We start from the raw sequence: 18,376 nt of genomic DNA, 5'->3' as shown, positions 1-18,376 counted from the left end.
CGAATGGTGACTGTCATGGACGTTTAAAAAAGAATACAATCTTAGAATAAGCAATGCAAACAAACAGGGTACCTTACAGGAATCTTTACACAGAGTTATCTAGTGGGAATTTTAAACAGTAAAACCAAATTGATTTTTCTTTTTAGTTTGTCTGCTTTGATTTTTATTTTTTTATCATTTTGTTGGTTTAATAACTGCCAGTAATTAAAATTCTGCTGTAGGATATTTTCAGTACAAACTAGATATACATATGCATTTACTTGTATTACATCTCAAAGAGGATATTACTTCCTGTACATGACGATTGATATAAAATGCTTTCTTTCTTTCTTTCTTTTTTTTTTTTTTTAAAGATTTATTTTTTTTTTTTTTAAAGATTTATTTATTTATTTATTATATGTAAGTACACTGTAGCTGTTTTCAGACACTCCAGAAGAGGGCATCAGATCTTGTTACGGATGGTTGTGAGCCACCATGTGGTTGCTGGGATTTGAACTCCGGACCTTCGGAAGAGCAGTCGGGTGCTCTTACCCACCGAGCCATCTCACCAGCCCACAAAATGCTTTCTAAAGGTAATTATACATTAATTTTCAATCCAGGAATGAAATATGACTTCTTATAAACAATGAGTTTCAAATACCTCAATCTTCTTGCAAATGGAAGGGGTTCCTCCTTCCCTGCTAAAATAAAGTAAAAACTTAATATTTCAGAAAAAGCAGTATATAAGTTCCTTTTGTGTTAAAAGAAAAAAAATTACCAACAATATTATGATTTTTGTTTTTGTCACTGTGGCAAAACACCTGAGTGGATCGACTTAAAGAGAAACATTTGGTTTTGCTTAACATTTTTTTGTCCCTAGCTGGCTGGCTCTCTGCTTTTAGGTGTGGAGCAAGGTATACATATCATGGTGGAAAGACATGTGTCGAGGAGGAAAGCTGCTCACATCATAGCTGCAGAGAAGAAGAGAAAGACACAGAAAGGACAGTGGTGACATGAATCCTTCGATTCGCTAAAATCCTGAATAATATAAAACTGTCCACTCCTGCTTTCATTAAGTATAACACCAAGAACACAAGAACACGAAGATGTAGATAAAAATCAGAAAGTAGGAAGTCAAAGCATTGCCCTCTGCAAAGGATATGATTCTCTCTCTCTTAGAGATGCCACCTAGAGCCTTTTAGATCTAATGAAAACTTTCAACAAAGCGGCAGCGCATAAGATCAATGTACCCAAGTCTGTGTGTGGCCTTCGTATCTAGTGACAACAATGATACCAATGAAGAAATGATGGAAAGAAAGCTGCTCAAAATTACACACCCACTCCCCCCCCCCCAGAGACAGACAGACAGACAGACAGACAGACAGACACACACACACACACACACACACTAAAATATTACTAAACCTAACCAAGGGGGCAAATGACCTTCACAATGAAACTTTGAAACACTCAAGAGAGTAACTACAGAAGACACTAGATATTGGGAAGATCTTTTATGTGCTTAGATTGGAAGAGAAAAAAAAATACTGGGGAAACAGGCACCATACGAAACATTCTATAGATTCAATATAATCCTTACCACCCAAATCATTTCCATAGACATAAACAGAAAACTCTTAAAATTCCTTTGGATATACAACATTTAGACGGCCAAAGAACCCCTGAGCAGAAAGCATAATGCCAGAGGTATTTCCATCCCTCCTTTTGAGTTACACTGAAGAGCCACTGTGATAAAAAACAAAACAAAACAAAAACCCCAAAACTCCCCCCCCCAAAAAAAAACAAAAACAAAACCACACATGGTAGTGACACAAAACCAGGCATGGAAATGGTGGAATAAAATAAAAGACTCAGATGGAGACCCTTGCAGATACATTCGATTATTATTATTTTTCTTTACAAAGATGCAAAGAGTCCTCACTGGAGACTGGACAAACAGTGCTGCGAACACGGGATACCTACAGATAAAAGGATGAATCCACATCCCTTGATTCTCATCTTGTACCAAGATAAACTCCAAACGGATCAAAGACTGCAACATAACACAGTCCCAAAAGTGCTAGAGAAAAAAGCAGGGGAAACACATTGTCCAGTAGCTCATACAATAAGGCCTTAATGACAAATAAGACAACACAAAACTAAATCATCCGTGTAGTAAATAACTCATAAAGAAAGCAGGCAGCCTGTAGACCAGCACAGAAGCTTTGCCAGTTATACATGTTATAGAGGATTGTCTCGAAAAACCAAAAAACCAAGCCAAAACCTAATCACTAAGAAAACAAACAACCTAAACAAAAATAGGCTGAGGAACCAAACAGAATATTTGAAAGGGGAAATACAAATGGCCCATTAATGTTTTAGAAGTGTTCAGCATTGTTAACTGCCAGAGAAACTCATGCTACCAATACTCTGAGATGCTTCTCTGCCATGGTTACAGTGACTATCCTCAAGAAAAGATGAGCACAAATGTTGGCCTGGGTATGGATAAAGAAGAATCTGGATTCACTGTTGGTGGGTGCGTTTTGGGGAGACCACTGTGGGCATGACTGTGGGGGCTTCTCCAAGAGCTGAAAACAGAACTTCCACACAATCCAGGCATTCTACTCCTGGCCTTTCCTACAGAGATATACCCCTATCCATGAGTACAGCTATTCTATACACGATGCCAAGGGAACGGAATTAGCCTAGATATCCACCAACTACTGGATGGACAATGAAAAACGTACTATACATACTCAATGGAATTTTACTTAGCCAAAACTACAGTGGAATTATTTACAGGAAAATGTATAAAACTAAAAATAGTAGATACTAGGTAATGTAATTCAGGCCCTGACAGACAAAGGCCACATGTTCTCTACTATATGTGGATTGTAACTTAAAACTTTTAATATATGTGTGGAGTAAGGGAAGGTAGAAGCCAGAAAATTAGGAAGGGTTCATGTGACCAGAGAAAAATTACTTAAACCTAACACACTAAAATAGTTGAATCACAGTAGATATGGTCACATGTCAAAATAGATTAATCTGGAGGGTGTTAGGCCAAAGGAAGCAAGTCAGTCACAAAAGGTGACATATATGTTTCCCGTCTATAGCGTGAGTTAAGAGGTCAATTTCACACTGTTAGGAGCAGTGTGTGGGCACCAGGACCTGAGGATAAAGGTACAGGACCGCTGTTAGTTAATGGATATGGAATCTCTTCTATGAGTTGAAAAAGTTATGGCATATGTTCAACAACAATGTACTTAAAAATACTGATCATTTTGTATCCCGGGTCTCTCAGAGATCAGTCTATGCAAGAGAGCACACCACGGGCTGCAGAAGCAATAGAACTTCTTGGACAGGGTCCCTTTGGGCCTTCTTCCTCAGCTAGGAGGCAGAGCTGAGACCCAGATCTCTGCGCAACTTCTCTGCCAGAGGAGAGTTGGCTTCCAGGGAGGGCTCTGACCACTGGGACTCAGGAGAGAGTTGGACTCCCAGGAGTGCTGACAGAGGCTAACAGAATCATAGGAGGTACAAGCTCCAGCCAGAGACAGCTAGAACATCTAACACCAGAGATTACCAGATGGCCAGAGGCAAATGTAAGAATCTTACTCACAGAAAAAAAGACTACTCAGCATCATCAGAACCAAGTACTCCTACCACACCAAGTCCTGGATACCCCAAAACACCCAAAAAGCAAGACTCGGATCTAAAATCATATCTCGTGATGCTGGTAGAGGATTTTAAGAAGGGCATTAATAACTCACTTAAAGAAATACAGGAGAACACTGCCATACAGGTAGAAGCCCTTAAAGAGGAAGCACAAAAATCCCTTAAAGAATTACAGGAAAACACAACCAAACAGGTGATGGAATTGAACAAAACCATCCAAGATCTAAAAATGGAAGTAGAAACTATAAAGAAAACACAAAGGGAGACAACTCTGGAGATAGAAATCCTAGGAAAGAAATCAGGAACCATAGATGTGAGCATCAGCAACAAGAGATGGAAGAGAGAATCTCAGATGCAGAAGATTCCATAGAGAACATGGACACAACAGTCAAAGAAAATAAAAATGCAAAAAGATCCTAACTCAAAACATCCAGGAAATCTAGGACACAATGAGAAGACCAAATCTAAGGATAATAGGTATAGGGGAGAATGAAGATTTTCAACTTAAAGGGCCAGTAAATATCTTCAACAAAATTACAGAAGAAAACTTCCCTAACCTAAAGAAAGAGATGCCCATGAACCTACAAGAAGCCTACAGAACTCCAAATAGACTGGACTAGAAAAGAAATTCCTCCCAACACATAATAATCAGAACAACCAATGCACCAAATACAGATAGAATATTAAAAGCAGTAAAGGAAAAAGGTCAAGTAACATATAAAGGCAGACCTATTTGAATTACACCAGACTTCTCACTAGAGGCTATGAATGCCAGAAGATACTGGACAGATGTCATACAGACCCTAAGAGAACACAAATGACAGCCCAGGCTATTATACCCAGCAAAACTCTCAATTTCCATAGATGGAGAAACCAAATTATTCCATGACAAAACCAAATTCATACAATATCTTTCCATGAATTCAGNCCTTNAAAGGATAATAAAGGGAAAACTCCAACACAAGGAGGGAAATTATGCCCTAGAAAAAGCAAGAAAGTAATTCTTCAACAAACCTAAAAGAAGGTAGCTGCAAGAACAGAATGTCAACTCTAACAACAAAGTTACTTTTACTTTTACAATTACTTTTCCTTAATATCTCTTAATATCAATGGACTCAATTCTCCAATAAAAAGACATAGACTAACAGACTGGCTACATAAACAGGAACCAACATTTTGCTGCATACAGGAAACCCATCTTAGGGACGAAGGCAGATACTAACTTAGAGTAAAAGGCTGGAAAACAATTTCCCAAGCAAATGGTCAGAAGAAACAAGCTGGAATAGCCATTCTAATATCGAATAAAATTGATTTCCAACCCAAAGTTATCAAAAAAGACAAGGAGGGGCACTTCATACTCATCAAAGGTAAAATCTTCCAAGATTAACTCTTAATTCTGAATATCTATGCTCCAAATGCAAGGACATCCACATTCATTAAAGAAACTTTAGTAATGCTCAAAGCACATATTGCAACTCACAAAATTATAGTGGGAGATTTCAACATCCCACTCTCATCAATGGACAGATCCTGGAAACAGATAATAAACAGAGACACATTGAAACTAACAGAAGTTATGAAATAAATGGATTCAACAGATATCTACAAAACAGTTTATCCTAAACCAAAAAAATATACCTTCATCTCAGCACCTCATGGCACCTTCTCCATAATCGACCATATAACTGGTCACAAAACAGGCCTCAACAGATACAAAAATATTGCAATTATCTCATGCATCCTATCAGATCACCACAGACTAAGGCTGATCTTCAATAACAACATAATAGAAAGCCAACAATCATGTGGAAGCTGAACAACACCCTACTCAATGATAAGATGGTCAAGGAAGAAATAAAGAAATTAGAGACTTTTTAGAGTTTAATGAAAATGAAGCCACAACATACCCAAACTTATGGGACAATGAAAGCAGTTGCAAGAGAAAAACTCAAAAAGAAACCAGAGAGAGCATACACTAGCAGATTGACCGCACACCTAAAAGCTCTAGAACAAAAGGAAGCAAATTCATTCGAGAGGAGTAGCTGGCAGGAAATAATCAAACTCAGGGCTGAAATCAACCAAGTAGAAAGAAAAAGAACTATACAAAGAATCAACCAAACCAGGAGCTGGTTTTTTGAGATAATCAACAAGATAGATAAACCCTTAGCCAGACTAACTAGAGGGCACAAAATCAGAAATGAAAAGGGAGACATAAAAATACTGATATTGGTAAAATTGTATGTGTATATTTATGCGTATGTGTGTCTGTGTATGTGTATATGTGTGTGTATCTGTGTATGCATGTGTGTATGTATGCATAAGTGTGTATGTGTGTGTATGTGTGTGTGAATGTGTGTGTTTGTGTATGTGTGTCTGTGTATGTGTATATGTGTGTGTATCTGTGTATGCATGTGTGTATGTATGCATAAGTGTGTATGTGTGTGTATGTGTGTGTGAATGTGTGTGTTTGTGTATGTGTGTCTGTGTATGTATGCGTGTGTGTGTGTTATTTTTAACAGAATGGAGATAAAAGGAAAGCAGGCACACATACTAAGAATATGTAATTCACTAAGGGTCAACAAGATGTCTTCATTCCACTTTTGAAAATGAGAAAGAACAACTTCAAGAATTACATATGCTACCAGAGGCCATGAAGCTCTAACAGTATTCAAACATATACACATGAATTAATAAACTGCTGTCTGTTACAAAGCTTTGCTCTCTTAAAACACTGTACAAAAGCCTGGGCCCTCTCTGTCAGAACACACTGACTTCATCTACCAGCCCAATTTCCACAGAACAATAATCACTCTGGGTGCTCTTGATTTTTATCACCTTACCTAATTTAGTTCTCTCAACATCAGCCATGTAATCCTTATTAGCCCTGATCAACAAATGTTAAAATAGAGTCTGGGAAAGACCATTACAAGTAAAATACCTTAGTATCAAGGTTTCCTTAGCAATCATACCGTATCTCAGGGTCTCAAGGCTTTCCATTTATGTCATTAAATCTGATAAACACTTAAGGAGTTATACATCTGTCTCATTACTTTGAGTTTCAGTTTAATACTCTTTGTTTCAATACAAAGGGAAGAACACCGTGATTGTATGGGTTAAATATCCAGTCAATAAAATGCATCAAATGCCTCCTATAAAACTGGAATGAAACCAGCATCGAATCACATTAATCGATTCATTAGATTATAATTGGAGGAGAAGTGGACAAATTACAGGAGCATCAGAGAAGACGTAGAACAAAGTGAAACAGACGAAATAGCTAGTGGGGAGACAGGGTATCACTGTTTTTGTTTTGATTTGTTTTTTTTTTTTTTCTTTCAGTTGGTGTTATGAGCGACCATGTGTCTATACATGGAACAAAAGAAGATAAGAAGCAGGGACCTCCCCTGTTTCTCAGGTGCCATCAGCCAATATTACAATGGGGTTTATCTGTTTATGAAGTGCAGAGGTAAATAAAATTCTCTATTCCACCTGTGGCTAGTGATAGTCCCTGCCCCATGGGGCATTTGTGTGCCATCAAATGTTAAAAGGAAAAAACCCAAAATAATCTCCACAAGTTATGCAAGGGAACACGGCATGTGCTAGACAGGCTCTACTGTATGTCACTCAGTGTTTAATTGTTGAGAAAGAAACTATCTAGTCATCTGAAAATTTTTTCCTATACATTTAGACCTAGGGTTATTTATTTATTTTTAATGTTTACTGCAAGTTAGCCTTGATCTGCCTGAATCCAACAGAAGGCACAGATATGAATGCAAGAAGTTGAGAGTGGTAACAGGCTAAAGGGGCAACTGTGGCTTGATAATCCTTGACAAAACCAGAATATTAAAAACAGAGGGTTAATAAGTAGTAGCAAGTACAGCACACAGAACACCCTAGCACATAGGAAGCTGAAGTAGGGACCATTACAAGTTCAAGATCAGCCTGAAGTCCACAGAAACTCACAAGTAGTTTATCACAAGCATAAAAACCAATCAACAATGACAATTATACTTAAGTTAAACATGACAGATGAAGTCATTACCAAACTAATGTTAAGGAAGCAGAGAACATAAAATTGATAAGCTAATACCAGGTTTTAAAATTTACTAGTATTTGCTTATTTAAATTTGAAAGCAAAAAGGAGATTGGTTCCATGTTCCCATCTGGGAAGATGGACTAAGAGATCCCATGAATCTCCCTGCCTATCTTCAGAAGTGAGATTAAAACTTTAAATGCAAGGCATACATATCTAAAACATCCCACTCAAGTGGTGGCCTTGTAATGACACTTTTAACATTCTATAGAGCTACAGCTTCTGACAAACAAACTTTAACATTTTGTGATACTAGGACATTGCTCACAGCACAAGCAGAATGGAACTCAGGTATGCCTGACCTGTAAGCTATTCCTTCTAAACTTGAGTTGTTTAAGACAGGTATAAGGTCTTCATTAGCCTTAAATGATTGACATTCATTACTTATGACCCTCTCAGTGTGGGATCAGATCCAACCATTGAAGGTAAATCTTTCTCTGACATCATGGAACACGAAATCTTGTGTCTGATACTTGCTTATGCTGCACTCTGAAGTCTTGTCCATGCATCGAAGCATTTTGAACCCTGGGCTAGCCTCAGTCTAATGTCTGTTGCTACCTGAAGGTACTTGTAGAACCTTTACCTACTTCCAGTGAAACTTTACAGCTTGGGAATAGAATAAGCAAAATTGGCATGAAGAAAGTATTTTCAAAACCTAATTTGAATATTATAATTTAAACGACTCAAAATAAGATTATAGCTATACGGAGATAAATCTATTAACAAACAAAATCCTTTACTCTGTAAGGTCTTCTATCTTCTTTTCCACTAACGTAGGGGGCACATTGGAGACAATGACCTGCATATCCAGTTGATTGACCACGGAGACCTGAAAAGTAAAAATAGAATGTATTTAATTCCTAATCATGGAAATTTCCATTTTAAATATTAATATTGTCTGTTTTCTATTATCTCTAGAATTTTATAGTTTCTTATTTTTAACTCACTGCTGGATGCTTTTTTTTTTCTTTTTTGAAAAATTACATGATTTCCTATTGGTATCAGGAATAAACTACTACTTGAAATCAGTAGAGGACTTGCTGTGGACCTATAAGTTAGATGCTAAGTGGATTTCATTATTTTGGCTTTGAGCTTGCTTTATAAAATCTATGATAACTGTGGTGGTTTGAATAAGAATGGCTTCTATAAGCTCATATTTGAAGGCTTAGTCATCAGGGAGTGGAACTGTTTGAAGGATTAGAAGGATTAGAAGGTGTAGCATTGTTGGAGGAAGTGTGTCCCTGGTGGTGGGCTTTGAGATTTCAAAAGCCCATGCTAGGCCCAGAGTTTTCCTTTCTCTGTCAATGGATCAGAATGTAGCTCTCAGCTACTGCTCCAGTGTCTGCCTGCCTACCACCATGCTCTTCCCCCAAGATGATAATGAACTAACCCTCTGAAACTTTAAGCAAGCCCCCAAATAAATGCTTTCTCTTTTAATAGTTGCCTTGGTCATGGTATCTCTTTACAGCAATGGAACAGTGACTAAGATAATGACATAGGAGTGGAACTTTGGTTATACATGATTTCATTTGTAAGAAACACCCAGCAGAATAAAAATACCATTTAGATTTTTTAAGTCTAAATTTATTCATTGTAACGGATACTCTGGAGGTAAAATGGATTAGAGTAACTGATTCCGCAGGCTTCTCACATACAGTCCTCATGTCTATTCTGTCGACTCTAATCCATGGAGATGACTGCATATGAATCTACAGTGAAACTAAGATGAGCCATGTTTTGCAAGAGTTGATGTCTATGCTGTACTTATTTATTATTCGACGAGATCCTTCTGTGATTATATAAAGTAAAAGTAGTGGTTCTATGCTGACTGCGGTCTTCTTAATTTTTCTTAAGAACCCTACAGCTTTCAACTTTCAATGTCACAAGTAGTTATTAATATGACTCCCATCTCAATGAGAAAGCCATAAAACACTGGAGTATTTGTTGTGTGATTTTGATGGCGAGTTTTATGTCAGCTTGACACAAGCTAGAGTCACCTCAGAAGAGGGAACTTAATTGAGGAACTGCCTCCATAAAATTAGTCTGTAGGCAAGCCTGTAGGGCATTAGTAATGGATGTGGGAGGGCCTGGCCCATTGTGGATGCTGCTCTCCCAGGGATGGTGGCTCAGGGTGCTATCAGAGAACAGGCTAAACACCATAAGGAGCCAGCCAGTAAGCAGCACCCCTTCATGGCCTCTGCCTCCAGATTCCTACAGTACTTGAGTTCCTGAGTTGGCTTCCCTCAGTAGAGAGTGATTTACAATATACAAACCAAATAAACCCTTTACTCCTCAATTTGCTTTTGGTCATGGTGTTTCATCATGGCAGTAGTAACCCTAACTAAGACAGAAATCAAAGGACGTGTCATAGTTAGAGGGTTTTTCTTTTGAGACTCTTTTTCTAAAATAAAAATTATTTTCATGTACAATGGCGTTTTCTCTCCATATATGCCTGTATGAGGGTGTCAGATGCCCTGGAAGAGGAGCTACAGACAGTTATGAGTACCATGTAGACTTGAACCTGGGTCCTTTGGAAGAGCAGCTAGTGCTCTTAACAGCTGAGCCATTTCTCTAGCCCACCATAGCTATAGTTTAATAATCAATTACTTTATGTGAGGGCTGTGTTGCTACATATGCTCATATGCTGTACTGTTGCCAAATATTTGTACAAGAATCTGAAGTCAAATCTTTTTTTTAATTAGATATTTTATTTACATTTCAAATGCTATCCCGAAAGTTTCCTATACCCTCCCCCCACTCCTGCTCCCCTACCTCCCCACTCCCACTACTTGGCCCTGACATTCCCCTGTGCTGGGTCATATAAAGTTTGCAAGACCAAGGGGCCTCTCTTCCCAATGATGGCCGATTAGGCCATCTTCTGCTACATATGCAGCTAGAGACACGAGCTCAGGGGGTACTGGTTAGTTCATATTGTTGTTCCACCTACAGGGTTGCAGCCCCCTTCAGCTCCTTGGGTACTTTCTCTAGCTCCTCCATTGGGGGCCCTGTGTTCCATCCAATAGCTGACTGTAAGCATCCACTGAAGTCAAATCTTAAACAATCTTTCACATACCCATGTACTATTACAGTAGTATTAGTGTATGCTCACTAGAACCATAAAATTGGATACTCCAGATTGATTTTAGTTAGTTCCAAACATCACAACATAATTTAGAGTAGGAAGTGCATTCATGTTGCCTTATAATTTTCATATTGGTTCCAAGTTATCTAAATGCAGTTCTTAATAGATGGGTTTATGAAAACTCTAGGAATCAGACAGGGAATTTAAAAAACAAAAGTAGACAAAATAATAACTGATGGGAAGCTACAATCTGCAATCTGAGGGCAGATGCTCCTGCGAGAGGGCTAGCATCTCCTGGCTTCCCCTGAGCATTGCCAAGTAGGAAAACCTGTTTAGACCTGATGCATCATTTCTGTTTCCAAGGAGATAAGTCTGAGATATTACAGAAAATATTCACAGCTCAATAGGAGACTGTTCAAATTTTGTATGAGCCTAATATGGTGTGAGGCTTACATATCATCTCAAAGTCTGTATTAAGAATCCATTTTATACATCAACGGTCAAGCAGTGGGAACTTTGAACTCTGTGCTTTTCATTTCTTATAGGCAGCTGCCCCTACATGCCCAGAAATGTTCTTTGTTTTTGAGGTTTTAGTAGTAAAATTACATGGGCAAAAATTTCTAGGAGTGTGGCTCTAAAATTTGTACCTCCACCCTCTTCCCCTCTCCTCTCTTCCTCCACATTCCCTTCCTCTCCTCTTTCTTCTCCCTCCCTCTTTCCTTCCTTCTATCTTTGACCCCTTCCTTCTTTTGCTTTCCCTCTCTTTTTTCTTCCCTTTATTTTTTTTAACATTGAACTAGGAAAGATCAGGCAGGGTCCCAGTCAATACCAGCAGTCTGAAGGAAGGCGGCCACAACAGGAAGTACAGTAATCAGATCCCAGTCTCTGCAGGCTGATGCCTGGTCCTCTCCCTTGCTGCTGGCATCGACTTCAGGTCAAGAGCTATCCCAGGGAGTTGGTGATGAAACAATTCCTACTTATACTTTCAGAAAGGATGCTGAGGTAACATTGTGGGCTGTAGAGCATCTCCTGGAGGGTCTCATTATTTAGTACATTCGTGGTCCCATATGTACCTTACCCATACCTACATAAATAGGGCCTTCAGCAGACACTTTTAAAGGAACCCCTTTGGTCAGACGTGGTGGTATCCCATGCTTGAAATCCCACATGAGAGGTGAGACAAACTTGGGATTCAGAATGAGACCCTGTCTCAACACCCTCTACCAATTATTGACTTTGTATAAGTATGAATTTCACACCAGAATTTTATTAACACAGATCCAAAAATCAGGCATACTACATACTGAAAAGACTAAAACTTGTGCACATTTCTCAAGTCTTAGACTGAACAAGGACCAAAAGGATCAATGAATAGATGAGTAAAGGAAAGGAAGCAATGAATAAGCAAGTAGAGGAATCAATTAATGAATGTGTAGAGCAAGGGAATCAATAAGTGAATGAGTAAAGGAAAAGACTCAATGAATGAATGAGTAGAGGAAAGGAATCATTGAATGAATGGGTAGAAGAAAGCAACAGCAAGAACATAGGGCAATCCAACTGGTGCCTTACCTTAGGTTAAAGTCGGATTTAATCAAGGGAGTGCTAACTCAACCCAAGTCCAAGAAACTATGTTATAAACGTTCAAAGGAGGTGGGGAATGGTATGGACTAATGACTGCTGTTTATCTGCCTTTCTTGGCCTCTTCAGATGAGGTTTATTGTTTGTGCTACTTCTTGCCAATCCCACAGAGCAGGAAACAATGCTTGTTAGGTCAACAAAGGCTCCATCCAGATTTGATGGAGTGAGCAAAAGCGTGTGATGCTGACAGGTAAGATTTGGTTGTTGAGTTGAATTGATGTCTCTGCTCTATGTAAGAAAAAGAATGAAATTCGCACTTGGTAATTGGACATATCTTCTGGTAGCTAGCTGTTCATCCTAATGGTTTCTTTCCTTCTGGGAGCACAGCAGGAAAAAGAAGGAGATCCACCAGGCCGAGGAAAGGAGAGGAGAGATGCCACACCTGAGAAAGTATGGGACAGAGAGCATAGCTACCATGTAGGAGCTGGGGCGATAGCAGCCCAGAGGGCTGTTCTACTGGGTCTAGGGCAACAAAGTTAAAATAGAGGATTTAGTAAGTAATAACTCAGGAATATCAGGGGAGGTGGAGTAGCCACATGGAGGCTAGAGAGTGACCCAGCCATTGAGTTGTTAAGGTATATCAAAATATAAAAGCTGTGTGTGTGTGTGTGTGTGTGTGTGTGTGTGTGTGTGTGTGTGTGTGTGTTTCATTCGGGAACCCAGAACATTGGGCAGGTATAGAAGAATGCGTTGTCACTGGGATTTAAATATAAAGGATACTACTACAAGGAGAATAACAAATTGTAGCTTAGGTTTTAGTCTTTAAGAAATCCTGGATCTTGAGTTTTGCCTTTTAAACCATTGTCCCCAGACTCATGTAGGCATTTAATAATATAATATTTGTCTTAATTATACATTGAAAGCACTATGTAGATATTTCAAAAAAATTTACAATGTACTCTACCATAACTTAAAATACCCTTATATAATTGCTTGCTTTTTTCTCTATCCAGGCTGATTTCAAATATTTTAGAGATATTCATGTATACCCTGTTGGGATGCATTGTGTGACAGAGTAAGAATAAATGTGGTCAAAATAAAGAGAAGAAGTATGTGACTCACAAAGTTCTAGTGACAGCTTTGCTATGTACATATTTTACATCTAGGTCATTTAGTTCTTCCTTACGAGCCATTTCTTCACCTCCTTCACTTATTCCTGTAAACGTCAACATTGCCATCCTATAGAACATACACTATGTCACTAATAACTGGCCCTACATAATATTAAATTCACATTAGAAATTTAAATTTCACATTAGAAAGATAAATGCTAGCAAAATTGTTTTAATTAGGCCTTTAGTCAAGTATTTAAAACAGTTCAACACATGTTGGACACAATCCCAACATGTAATCATATGAAATGCCCCATGGAGACATTTGACTTTATCAATAGAGTCTTTGGAATCCAGTTTCCTCTCATACTTCCCACAGACTTCACTGTGGCCCAGAGCATGTCAGCACTTACACGAGACCAATAGACAGTGTTTACATACTTGTCCTCTCCTCGTGGACAATAACTGTGCTTCATAACTGGACTTTGCTTGTAGTAAAATGAAAGGAATCATTTCATAGCCCTTTTTAGGATCACTGTTGAGGTTTGGTCTTTTGCTATGTTTTATAATGCTAATACTGGCCCCAAAGATTTGGTTGTCCCAGTGATAAGAATATCTTCACGTACACCAAGTTTTGCTATGTGACCTTGCTTCTCACTTTAAAAATATTGGTTTTTTATTATTCCAGATGAATTTGCAAATTGCCCTTTCTAATTCAGTGAAGAATTGAGTTGGAATTTTGATGGGGATTGCATTGAATCTGTAGATTGCTTTTGGCAGGATAGNCATTTTTACTATATTAATCCTGCCAATCCATGAGCATGGGAGATCTTTCCATCTTTTGAGATCTTCTTCAATTTCTTTCTTCAGAGACTTGAAGTTCTTATCATACAGATCTTTTACTTCCTGAGTTAGAGTCACACCAAGGTATTGAATAAAGATGCCAAAAGTCTAGATGGCTGGGCAGAAGGGAGGTAGGTAGAGCTCTAGTTCCTAGGTTTGGGGTCTGAGGAAAAGAGAAAGAATAGAGAGAGAAGAAGAATCTATGGGGTAAACACTCATGGGAATTGGCCATGAGGGCAGGCCAGTTGGAATAATAGCAGCCCAGTTGGAACATGGCAAGTCATATCTCAGGGTTATTGATTGGGAGGTAGATACTAATAGCTTAGAGGATAGATATCTGCCCAGCTCTAGTGCTGATTAAGGATTATTAGAAATATACAAGTTTTGTGTTTTTTATCTGGAAACTTAATGACCAAAGGCAGGGTAGAAACTGCCAACTGAGATTAAATAATTACTACAACAACAGATCATTGTGCATTTTCTTCTGTGATTTTAATTTAAAATTTAAATGTTCATCTCTACAACACTGGATTTCATTTGAAGTATGAAGCAATGATTACAAATATGAAAATCTATTCATTCTTTTCTTATAGTTCTTAGAGAATCTTTTGTTTGTACTTCAAATCAATATTTGGTTACTTCTGTTTTAGACAACAATCTCACATAGCCTAGATTGGGCTAGAACTCTGTATGTACCTGATGGTGGCCTTGAATTTAGTATTTTCATGTTTGTCCATCTCCAAAGGTTGAATTACAGGCATACTCCCATATTTGACATTATGATGAATTTCAACATGTTGTCTTTGCCATTTGGATAATATTAGTTCAAAAATTTCAAATACTGACACATTTCATTATACAAAATGAAAAAAAGAAATGTTTTTAAAATTATGACCACTAATCTAATCAGAATAGTCACTGGATAATGAGAAGCTGTCAAGTTCACAGTGGGAAACACAAGCCTTTTAGTGTCGCGATTCAAACTGGAAGGCTCCAACACTGTCATCAGAAACAAATACTGCCAGTTGTTTCCCTTGACATGAAAGACTTACTTCATTCATTCTTCTGTAAATGACTTTAAATATTCATCTTGAATAAACATTTTTTGTCTCTAAGATGTTCCTATTTAAAGGTGTTAGTTGTTTTTGACAGCTAGGCAGATGATTGGTGGAAAGACAAAAGATAGATAGATAGATAGATAGATAGATAGATGGATAGAAGTAGATGATTGATAGAGACAGATAGTGCCTGCTATTTGTGAATCAGCTGTGAAATTTGAGCATTTTTACTACATAGATGATATTTTAAAGTTATGCTACCAAACATCTTGCCAAGTCAGTGAGTGCAGACAATAAATAGAACACATGGCCTGAGCCTTGTCAAGCATAAATGCAGTCAGATGAAAAGAAAATAAACCAAGCAAAGTAAACAAGAAGTCACAGTGATGTGATAAGTAACCAAACCCAAGGTGTTGGCCTGAAGGCTGCTAGACAAATGAGATCATTTAAGGTGTAGGTAAACATACTTTTGTATACATTTTCTCGAGATACTGTCAGCATGAGCAGAGACCAAGTAGGAGGAGAGAGTCAGAATTCTATGTTCTTTCAATGGAACAAAATACAAAGAATGATGTTGACTGGGGATTGACTGGACTATTCTGCTGGCTGTAGAATGACCATGAGAATTTATCTAAGTGAGACTGGGGTGGTACATGTACCACGGAGTCCACTTCCCCTGACCATGAGCTTGCTGTGTAAATGCTTGGAGTCCCAGATGATATACAACACAAGAACAAAACTCCTTTTCTTTCTCTAGTTCTTCCTTCCCAAGTAGACAAGTTTTTATGGACAAAGATGCCAGGTTTTTTGTTTCTATACACTGACACTTGCCTCTGTGACACTCTGAGACTTCAGATCTGCATTGTTTGCCTTCAAATTTCTCACACTTGGGTTTTCTTATACTAGAAGATTTTGTCACTTTCTCTGGCTTCCCAACACACAGAATGACAGTATGGGACTTTTCAGCCTCAATGGGTCTGTATGTAAATCAATAAAACAAATCCATTGGCTTTGTTTCCACAGAGATCGTGACTAAGGAATATGCAAGGAAGGGAAATTACTTTTTGTATCATGGGTCATTTATTTGGATTGATTAAAGCACCATATATCAGTTAATCAAGCATGGGGAACATGTAGGTTTCTCATAAGACAATGTATGAGAAGGAAAATATTCAATTAGGCCAGATTGAATGTCTTGCTGGGAACAAGAGTGCTGAAATTGTATGGGTACATTCAATATCGTGATTAAGGGTGGGAGGTTTGAAATGGCAGTTTAGAAGCAATGACACAGGTAACTATGGCTTCAAATGATGGAACAGGATGAAGTGAGGAGTCGTGAAGGAGCTCAAGGAAGTATGGGTGTGGAACACCGGAAGAATAACCTTATAGAAAATGGAAGAGATTGCCAAAAATAAGCTGGGAAAACTGAAAATATGAGCCAACCTGTGGAGAGAGATCATGTTGGGGGGGTGGGAGGGGAGCAGTGGAGGTTGGATACTGAGGAAAGAGCAAAGACTGAGAAATGACCACATTGTAGCCTGAAGAACACAGTGTCAGTGAGCAGCATGGAGGACACACTAAACAAAACCAGCAAAGAATCCATATGGACTAAAGAACCCTCCCTTGATAAACTAACAGTAACAAATGGTATAAAGACATGCCTTGCACTCTACTCTTACTAATCATCTTGACTGTCTACTACTGCTTTAGCACACGGTTCTAGGTTTTTCACGTGGCTTCCATGCCTCATGTAAACCACTGACTTCTGCCTTTAAGCCCTCCATCATCCAAGTTCCCTCTCATGCACTGTATACTGAGTGACTGTCTTAGTTATTCAGCACTGTCCTCATCTACCATCTTGGTTTTGACATCGATCACCCTCACACCCTCTGTATATGGACTTTATGTGGCCTGTCTCTTAACAAAAACGTTTGCATGTATTACTATGAAAATAATTTTTGCAATGACTTTCCTGATGGTGTCTGCTTGTAATAGAAATATATATGTATGTATGTATGTGTATATATATATATATATATATATATATATATATATATATATCATATACATAAACATATTATGATTTCTTTTAAATGAATGTATTTCTTCATAAACATAAATATTTTATAAATGTCCAAGTATAAATACATATAAACACATACATTAAGCATATGGTTTATAATGACTATAGAATTACTTTGAATTTTAAACATAAAGCATGAGCTTCATATTGTTCTCATCTTTCACTATTACATTATACATAAAGGTTATCTATATTTCCTTGTGTTTAGTTTATAACATCTAATTTATACTCAGCACACTAACTTTACTGTTTATCCCTTAAGCTCCACAATGTACATTTCTTAAATATAAGAAAGGAAAAAAAATGTTATTTTATGTAAGGCCTGTGTTTGATCAAAAATCTATGTCACCAATAATATTTTATAGTAAAGGTTTCTTGGCTGATATTGGCCTGTTTTTACTACAATAAAGCTTTCTGTTTTGAAGGAGAGTACTATCAACATACACAATATTGGTGACTTGGGTTCTCTGGCACCTGAGAAAATACAGTTCAATCCCTGATACCTCCAGGTAGGTGAAAGTTAACTATAGATGAGAACCAAACAAGCTGTGTAACGTACTAGAATGTACCAGGGTATAGATAGGGTAGGTTTCTATTGGATCCTTTATTGATATGACAAAATGTTCAACAATCATCCTACTTATAACTGTTACTAGTTTTATCAGTGAGAAATCCAAACAACCTCTGGATCCTCTTTGGTATTAGATGTTTTGGCTAAAGTTAGAACCCTATTGCCCTTGAGATGATCTACCCGTGGAACTGAGTTCAGTCTGAAAGAAACAAAAGAAAGGAACACTGTGGTTCACCCAGGAGCAGTCTCAAGGCCTGAGCTGGAAGGTGAGCCATCTTTGCTCCAGTGCACTGCCAGGGAGA

At 38.0% G+C, this 18,376-nt stretch overlaps 1 protein-coding gene across 3 annotated transcripts in view; it reads right to left on the bottom strand.

Moving 5' to 3' along the window:
- The window catches only part of Pcdh15 (protocadherin related 15), a 1,443,732-nt gene that overhangs the window by 42,094 nt on the left and 1,383,262 nt on the right, over positions 1-18,376 (bottom strand). For all 3 annotated transcript variants that reach the window (XM_021204350.1, XM_021204353.1, XM_021204349.1), the window contains one exon: positions 8,488-8,576. In XM_021204350.1, the coding sequence (XP_021060009.1) occupies positions 8,488-8,576 (89 nt within the window). The remainder of the gene's footprint in view (positions 1-8,487; positions 8,577-18,376) is intronic.

Source organism: Mus pahari, chromosome 9 (assembly GCF_900095145.1).
Source record: "Mus pahari chromosome 9, PAHARI_EIJ_v1.1, whole genome shotgun sequence".
In the NCBI taxonomy this organism is placed as follows: Eukaryota; Metazoa; Chordata; class Mammalia; order Rodentia; family Muridae; genus Mus; species Mus pahari.
Note: the sequence above shows the minus strand (reverse complement) of the source record. Positions and strands in the feature narration are given on the sequence as shown.